This window comes from Pipistrellus hanaki, assembly GCF_964339955.1.
Source record: "Pipistrellus hanaki genome assembly, chromosome: 10".
Lineage (NCBI taxonomy): Eukaryota > Metazoa > Chordata > Mammalia > Chiroptera > Vespertilionidae > Pipistrellus > Pipistrellus hanaki.
This window is the reverse complement of record NC_140512.1, coordinates 70,325,471-70,334,419: the sequence shown is the minus strand read 5'-3', so window position 1 is coordinate 70,334,419 and position 8,949 is coordinate 70,325,471. Positions and strand designations below refer to the sequence as shown.

Sequence of the window (8,949 nt, the reverse complement as noted above, 5' to 3'; positions counted from 1 at the left end):
CCTGGCGGGCACTGCCGAGCTCAGCCCCGGATTTGAGGACGTTGGCCAGGGAGGGGCACAGGCAGGGCTGGGAGGAGAGGCTGGCCCGTGGGAGGGGCGCTGGGGGCCGGAGCCCTGCGGGGGACTGGTCCCTCGGGCGCTGCCCCCATCCTGCCCAGACACAGCACAGAGACACCGAGTGCTCCTCAGACCCAGCGCCAGGCTGCACCGGGCTCAGCGCGCAGGACGGAGGCCGGCGTCTCGGGCCGAGGACGGCTGGCTGCCGCTGCTGGGGAGGCAGGTGCGGTGCGGGCGGCGCTGGCTCTTAACGCACGGGTGACACACGGTTCCACCGAGTCAGCCACGGGACAGGAGGTAAAGCCCGTGGTGCGCAGACTCTCAGCTACAGACTCCTGTCTTTGGAATATCTTCTTACTGAAGTCCTAAAGACCAGTTCGTTCATGGACCTGAAGTTCTTTCCCCACAAAAATCATGTTTCTAGAGCAGTTTTCATGAGTGGGGCTCTCGGGACACAGCTGCTTTGAACAGAATAACGGCTGGGACTTACTGCACACTGGCTGTGCCCTGTGGCTCCCGGGCTCAGATTAACGGCTCTTCACTTCCTTATCACACACGATGCAGTCGATCACAGGGCAAACACATGTTGGCAAAGCACCTTGAATAAAATAATTCCACATCCAAACGTCGGCAGCAGCTCCCTACAAGACATCACATGCCAGAGATGTGGGTGGGGGAGGGCCTTCCAAGCTCCTCCTCCGCCATTCCCGACTGTCCGGGCGTCACTCACTCCGCCTCAGGTGTGCCCACCGCCCGCCCGCCACTCCGGGCTGTCACCACCTGCTTCTCCAGCCTGGGGACGAGCACACGGAGACCAGACAGGGCCTCACCCCTCACCGTGTGCCCGTGTCTCCCCCTGGAAACGGGGGTCACAGCAGCACTGTCACAGGGAGCCAAGCTCACACAAGGCCCCGCGGGAGCACCGCACAGGCGATGCTCAGGGCTGGCCGCCGGCTGTGCTGTGACCACAGTTCTGCCCTCATGGCCAAGGCCCTCCACGCAGATGGTGTCCGCCCCCAACTGGACCATCTGCCAACACCCTGAATTCTCCAGTTTCCAGCGAATTCAACCTCCGCCGGGTGCCCACCTCGGTGACGCTGTGATCGCTGAGAAGGGCTTGTCTCTGTGACTAGTCTCCGGAACTTGAGGCTTGAACCTCCAGTCCTCAGACCCTCCACTCCCAGCCTTTCACTCCCTGTTCTCCCCACCCTCCTGGCTTCACCCAGAGAACCCAGCACCCGCCCCCACCCACAGAGAACCCGGCACCCAACATCCACCCACAGAGAACCCGGCACCCCCCCACCCACCCACAGAGAACCCGGCACCCACGCCCCCCCCACCCACAGAGAAGCTGGCACCCACCCCCCCACTCACAGAGAACCCGGCACCCGCCCCCCCCACCCACAGAGAACCCGGCACCAGCCCCCCCAACCCACAGAGAACCCGGCCACCCACCCCATCCCCACCCAGAGAAAACCCAGCACCCACCCCCCCACCCACAGAGAACCCGGCCACCCACCCCATCCCCACCCAGAGAAAACCCAGCACCCGCCCCCCCCACACCCACAGAGAACCCGGCACCAGCCCCCACCCACAGAGAACCCGGCACCCACCCCCCCACCCGCAGAGAACCCGGCCACCCACCCCCCCACCCACAGAGAACCCGGCACCCACCCACCCACAGAGAACCCGGCACCCCCACCCACCCACAGAGAACCCGGCACCCCCACCCACCCACAGAGAACCAGGCACCCCCCCCCACCCACAGAGAACCCGGCACCCCCCCCACCCACAGAGAACCCGGCACCCACCCCCCCCCCCCACAGAGAACCCGGCACCCGCCCCCCCACACACAGAGAACCCGACACACACCCCCCCACCCACAGAAAACCCGGCACCCACCCCCCCCCACCCACAGAAAACCCGGCACCCGCCCCACCCACAGAGAACCCGACTACCCAACCCCCCACCCACAGAGAACCCGGCACCAGCCCCCACCCACAGAGAACCCGGCACCCACCCCCCCACCCACAGAGAACCCGGCACCCACCCCCCCCCACCCACAGAGAACCCGGCACCCCCCCCCACCCACAGAGAACCCGGCACCCCCCCCCACCCACAGAGAACCCGGCACCCCCCCCCCACCCACAGAGAACCCGGCACCCCCCCCCACCCACAGAGAACCCGGCACCCCCCCCCACCCACAGAGAACCCGGCACCCCCCCCACCCACAGAGAACCCGGCACCCCCCCCCCACCCACAGAGAACCCGGCACCCCCCCCCACCCACAGAGAACCCGGCACCCCCCCCACCCACAGAGAACCCGGCACCCCCCCCACCCACAGAGAACCCGGCACCCACCCCCCCCACCCACAGAGAACCCGGCACCCACCCCCCCCCACCCACAGAGAACCCGGCACCCCCCCCCCACCCACAGAGAACCCGGCACCCCCCCCCACCCACAGAGAACCCGGCACCCCCCCCCCACCCACAGAGAACCCGGCACCCCCCCCCACCCACAGAGAACCCGGCACCCCCCCCACCCACAGAGAACCCGGCACCCCCCCCCACCCACAGAGAACCCGGCACCCCCCCCCACCCACAGAGAACCCGGCACCCCCCCCCACCCACAGAGAACCCGGCACCCCCCCCACCCACAGAGAACCCGGCACCCGCCCCTCCCACACTTGCTGGCAAACCTCAGCCCCAACGTCAACCCCCCGCTGGTCCCCTCCCCTGGAAGCTGGACAGGAGGAAGCCCACCTCCCGGTGTGTCCCAGTGAGCACCGGAGCCTCAGAGCCCCTGTGCCCGGTGAGTCACCGCACACCTCCTCCAGGACCCGGACAGAGGGGATGACACCCCTTCAGCAGCCTCCCTCCCCGCCGTGCAGCTGCCCCGGACGCCCCACACACAGGAGCAAAATCCCGGGCCTCGTGTTCTCCGTGTGGTCTTGAGTAGAAACTTAACAAAGGCGGACGCTGATGCCTGGGACTCGGCGTAGCCGGCTTCTCCGTGGGCGGGGCAGCGACCAGGGGCCAGGGGAGGCGTCCTGTGACAGGCTCTTGGCATGGGGCTGAGTTTACATCTACATTGTTAGGTAGCGCCACCAACTTTCTACACCATCAGACAGCGTAATGGTTCTGAAAACCATTGGCTGACAATTTTAGAGTGTTCAAGTGTGCATTTGTTGAGTTATTTTTATGGAAAACTGTTCACAGAGGCATTTTATTGTGGAAGGTGGATTTTACCTACTGACATCGTCACACTATAATCTAATTCAATCTGGAGAAAAAGCTTGTGCGATTTCCTTAAATCACCAACGCAACTGGCACTCTTCCTTCTTACTGAGTGACCAACCCCCGCTCCTTCAACAGACAGTACTTGGCAGGTCTGTTTAAAGAAGCCAAACATCAGCCCTGGCCGGGTAACTCAGTGGCTAGTGCATCTCCAGATACACCGAGGCTGGGGTTCGACCCCCAGTCAGGCCACATACAAGCAGCAGCCAGGGAATGCATCAATAAACAGCAACAAATCCATGTTTCTCTCTTCCTCCTTTTTGCTCGCTCTCTCTCAGATCAATAAATTCTTTGCCCGGCCAGCATAGCTCAGTGGTTGAGTGTCGACCTATGAACCAGCAGGTCACGATTCGATTCCCAGTCAGTGCACAAGCCCAGGTTGCGGACTCCATCCCCAGTGTGGGCCGAGCAGGAGGCAGCCGATCCATGATTCTCTCCCATCATAGTTGTGTATCTTTCTCTCTCTCTCTCTCTCTCTCTCTCTCTCTCTCTCTCTCTCTCTCTCTCCCTCTCCCCCCCCCCAATCCGCTCCCGCCTTATCTGACTCGTCTGGTGCCGGGGACCAGCCAGGGCGTCATGTCTAGAACAAGTGCCCTGCTCGGGATCTGTGAGCTGGACAAACGTGAGGACAACCTGAGAAACCTAGCCCCCAAGGGGACAGGGAGGCCTAGCAGTCCTGTGGCCTGAGAATGCGCGCACCGGGTTCTAACGCAGCCGCTGCTGAGGCCCGGCCTCTGAGCCAGGGCCACGAGGAGCTGCGGAGCTGGGAGGGAGGCGAAGCCTCGAGGCCCGTGGCCACTGCCACCCACCCCATCAGCCAGGGTCCACGCGAGGACGTGAGCGGTACACTCTCACAGCGCTCTGCACTCCGGGGCTCTCGTCAGCGAGGCCAGCTCCTAGCACACACGCGGCTACTGCCCTCTGGTGTGCTCCCGCCCGCGCAGGATGTGCCTCGGGGACACGGATGGCCACACTCCAGGCACCAGCACCCGCCCAGGCCCGGGTCCCGGCGCCCGCCCACACAGGGACCGGCCACGTGTACCAAATAAATGAGTGCAAAATGATAGAAAATACAAACTTCAATTTGTATTTCAAGTTTATAACATTTTATTTACAAAAACTAGAAGCCTGTTGCACAAAATTCGTGCACGGGATGGGGGTCCCTCAACCCGGCCCCCAACACTGCCAGTGCCCCTCACCCCGTCTCTGGCCAGAGGCCCCCCTCCTTCCGCACAGCTGGGGCGCAGGGCTCGTGTTGCGGGGTGACATCTCCAAGCACCCCGCCCCGGCCGCAATGGGTCCGCCCTCTTTGTCAGAGTGAAGGTTGATTTGCACAGTGCTCTTTAGTTGGACAGGACAGGCTGGGGGCAGGGTTGATGCCCGGGGGAGGGGCTGCCTGCCCACATTCTGGCTGTTTTCTAATGCGCGTCCAGTGCCCGTTAGGCTGCTCCCGGCATCCCAGAAGCCAGCTGGAGCGGGCCTGGGGAGGCGGGAGGGCACGCGGCACGGGGGCTCCACCTGCGCTGCCGCCTCGTACCCCCAACACCGGCATCACTGCTGGCCCCCCGCAGGGTCTGAAGGACAGCTGGCTCACAAGGCGACCACGGCCCCGGGCCAGGGGCCCTAGGACAGGACTCCGAAGACGGGGCTGTGGCGGCAGATGCTGGGGCCGCGCTCCTCGTAGTCCCTCTCGGTGTGGCAGGCCTGCAGGAACCCGGGCTGCACAGCCCGAGACGTGCGTGTCCAGAAGGACAGGCGCAGCTCGCAAGCTCCCCTCCCTCACCACCCTCCCTCCCCCCCAACAGGCCTTCCCTCCACCTCCCTCACCTCCCTCCCTCCTGCCCTCCTTTCCCCCCCACCCCCGCCCAGACAGGCCTTCCCTCCACCTCCCTCACCTCCCTCCCTCCTGCCCTCCTTTCCTCCCCACCCCCGCCCAGACAAGCCTGCCCTCCACCTCTCCTCCCCACCCTCCCTCCTGCCCTCCCTTCCCTCCCCACCCCCGCCCAGACAGGCCTTCCCTCCACCTCCCTCACCTCCCTCCCTCCTGCCCTCCTTTCCTCCCCACCCCCGCCCAGACAAGCCTGCCCTCCACCTCTCCTCCCCACCCTCCCTCCTGCCCTCCCTCCCTCCCCACCCCGCCCAGACAGGCCTGCCCCTCTCCACCTCTCCAGCCTGAGCAGCCACACGGGTCCCTGGTTAAAGCCCCTCGGCCTCCGTCTGGAAGCTGTGTGCTGGTTTAGCGGTTTGTGACTGTTCCGTGCCGAGGAGGAAAGGCACGAAGCCTCGGAACATCACGGCATCGAGGATTAACGCAGAGCACTGAGGTCACATGTGGGTTCACTGACCACACGGCCGTCACCCCGAACCCCAGAGGACGGAGAAGCATGTCTGTCTGCAGGATTAGGTGGCGACTGTCCAGCAGGCACACGTCTGACCCTCAGGACGCGGAGCGGCAGAGCCGACGGGCCGGGAGGGACTTACGGTGGAGGCGAGCACGGAGCCGCCGAACCACACGGCGAAGCGCTGCATGTGGTGCGTGATCACCCGCACCTCCACCGGCTTGGGCTGCAGGGAGGGCACAGGTCACCCTCTAGCCTTTCTGAGACACAGCTGCCTCCTGCTGCACACCCCTCCCCCCTTCTGCCTCCCAGGCCACTGCCCCCCACACTCTGCCCAGCACAGCAGCCAGCCCAGGCGGTACGGGGAAGCAGCAGGCAAGTCTCTCAGAACCCTAAGGGCATTTAAAAATAAGGCATTGCCAAACCCGTTTGGCTCAGTGGATAAAGTGTCAGCCTGTGGACTGAAAGGTCCCAGGTTCAATTCCGGTCAAGGCCATGTACCTTGGTTGCATTCACATCCCCAGTAGGGGGTGTGCAAGAGGCTGCTGATGGATGATTCTCTCTCATGGATGTTTCTAACTCTCTATCCCTCTCTCTTTCTCTCTGTAAAATATCAATAAAATGTATTTTTTAAAAATAAAAATAAAAATAAATAAATAAAAATAAGGCATCAGCCCTGGCCGGTACGGTTCAGCAGCTGGAGCATCAGGCCACCAACCAAAAGGTCTTGAGTTCAAATTCTGGTCAAGGGCACGTAAGTACTGTGTTGCAGGTCAGATAGGTGTGCGAGGCAACCAATCAGTATGTCTCTCTCACATTGATATGTCTCCCCCTCTAAAAAGCAAGAGAAAGATATCCTCCGGTGAGGATTTTAAAAAAGGCAAAAAATCCAAGCAACAAACACAGTTCAGTTTATTTACTGAACAAATTGGCTGTTTTATTTTGTAGGAATAATTCCAGGTAACACCGAGTCCCCAAAATGCTCTGAGAATGACATCTGCCAACACTGCTCCGCAGGTGACACCGTTTGCTTCCATTCGCCCTCGCCCGCGTGGCCGCTGCGGCTGTGCTGTGGGCGGAGGCCTGGAGCGCGGCCCGGCTCCCTGCGGAGGGCCGCTCAGGGCCCCGGGCCTCGGTGCAGGCCCGGCTCCCGGACACGGCCCCGCGGCCTGTCCGTGTGCCACACGGGGAGGGAGCTCAGCATCCACCTCTGCCCGTACCCCAGGCGTGGCTCAGGGCCCCGGACACCCTTCCCCCCGCCCCCCGGACACCCTTCCCCCCGCCCCCTGGACACCTTTCCTTCTGCCCCCCCCACACACACACCCTTCCCTCCGCCCCCCCGACACCCTTCCCCCCGCCCCCCCACACCCTTCCCCCCGCCCCCACACACCCTTCCCCCTGCCCCCCACACACCCTTCCCCCCCCACACACCCTTCCCTCTGCCCCCCCACACCCTTCCCCCCGCCCCCCCTGACACCCTTCCCCCCCACACACCCTTCCCTCCGCCCCCCCCACACCCTTCCCCCCGCCCCCCCACACCCTTCCCCCCACACACACACCCTTCCCCCCCCCCCCCACACCCTTCCCCCCCCCCCCACACCCTTCCTCCCCGACCCGGCCCAGGGCGGCCCCACCTTTACTCGGCCAGCGCTGAGCTCTCGGCTGAGTCGCAGCCTGGCATCCACCACCCTTTTCAAGTCTCGCTGCAGCCGCAGCCCGAAGTCTCTGAACATTGTGGAGCCTCCCGAAAGCACGACGTTCTAGAAGGCAAAGCAGAGGTTTCCTGGGTGAGCCGCCGCCCACAGACTGCCGGGGAGCAAACGATGACAAGGCACTGCTGGGCACTGGGTAATTCTGTGCGATTATCACCAATACTTTCAGGAGTGACCGTGGGACTGTGCTTGTGTTTTTCTTACAGCGTCCCTATCTGTTAGAGACACTTTCTGAAATACTTATCAATGGAACGCAATGTCTGGGAAGAGCTCAGCAGTAACCCACGAAGGAGAGTGAGGGTGACAGGTACTCGCACTCACCGCAGGCACCACGCCCACCCCGGCCAGCGGACCAAACTCTGCCCGGAAGACGGCTTGCTGACGCGCCAGACAGTGGCCCTGTGTGGTGCTGTGAAAGGCTCTCTTTAGGGACATGGCTTTCCCGCTCTCCAACTGAACCCGAAGACCAGAGTGCTGCTTCTGGGACGTGGTGCCGAGCCCTAGAGATGGGGAGGCTGGGCTGCCGGGCCAGACTGTCTGCACGGCTCCTCTCCCGCCGCTGGACCTGGCTCTGCCACCTCCCTCACAGGCCGCTCACCGCCTCCCCCAGCAGCCACGGCCAGGTCTCTCCTCCCCTGGTGACCTCTCAGCATCACCAGGTGGGGCTGCCAACAACCTTCCACTGGCTTCTGGAGCTCTCTCTCTCTCTTCTCCTGTGATGGTTCACTTTACACGCCGGCTGGCCTGCCTATGGCACCCAATCTAACCACACGGCGCCAGGCTGGGGCTCCTGTCGATGTGGTGGACGGGAGTGTCCCTCCACGCGTCCGAGGGCCTCATCCCGGAGCGAAGGGACGGGCCTCCGCCTGCAGTCCGCTCCGCCCAGTCCCGCAGCCGCCTGCCCTGGTTCAGGACTGACCAGGGGACGCAGGCCAGGGCGTGCTAACCCTGACACAGACATGGGGGCCGCGGAGGGAGGAGATGGAGACGGTGCAACCACCTCCGCCGCTGTGTCTCTGGAGGGCCCACTGACAGCTTCTCCTCTGCCTCCGTACAGCCGGGCCTTCCTGTCCTGTCCCTGTGACGGCTCCGCAGCCCCCTCCTGCGGCACGAGGAGGACTGGACCTTCCTCCTACCCCTCCCATGACCAGACCGAGCACCCGCTCCTCCACGGCTCCTTCTCCCCACGGCCTCGTTAGTGACGCCCTCGAGGTGAGCATGTGAGAACCCTGGATTTCCCATCAACCCATCACACACTGCCCGGCCTCTCAGCGTCTTCCTGCGAGTCCGCGCCTCCCCCGTGGGCATCGTCCCAGGCCGCCCACCGCATGTGCTCCTGCCCCTCAGGCTCCCACCCACTCCTTTCCCAGCCGTAGGTGGGACAGGTCACCTCCCTGCAAAACCCAATGCCCTCCGTGTGGTAAAACCCACCTCCACGCAAGGCCCCCCGGTGCACCCACTTAGTACACGCAGCTGCCAGCACCCCTGTGCACACAGCCCAGGCCCCACCCGCCATGCCCACAGTAAAGGCCTGCAGAGGCCAT

General features: G+C 63.8%; 1 protein-coding gene across 1 annotated transcript in view; it reads right to left on the bottom strand.

Annotated features, from left to right (window-relative positions):
• Positions 1 to 4,325: 4,325 nt before the first annotated feature.
• ACTR3B (actin related protein 3B) overlaps positions 4,326 to 8,949 on the bottom strand; it is a 46,844-nt gene continuing 42,220 nt past the window's right edge. The window contains 3 exon segments of the mRNA XM_084897570.1: positions 4,326 to 5,073; positions 5,836 to 5,919; positions 7,328 to 7,453. Of these exon segments, the coding sequence (XP_084753696.1) occupies positions 4,978 to 5,073; positions 5,836 to 5,919; positions 7,328 to 7,453 (306 nt within the window). The 3' untranslated portion in view covers positions 4,326 to 4,977.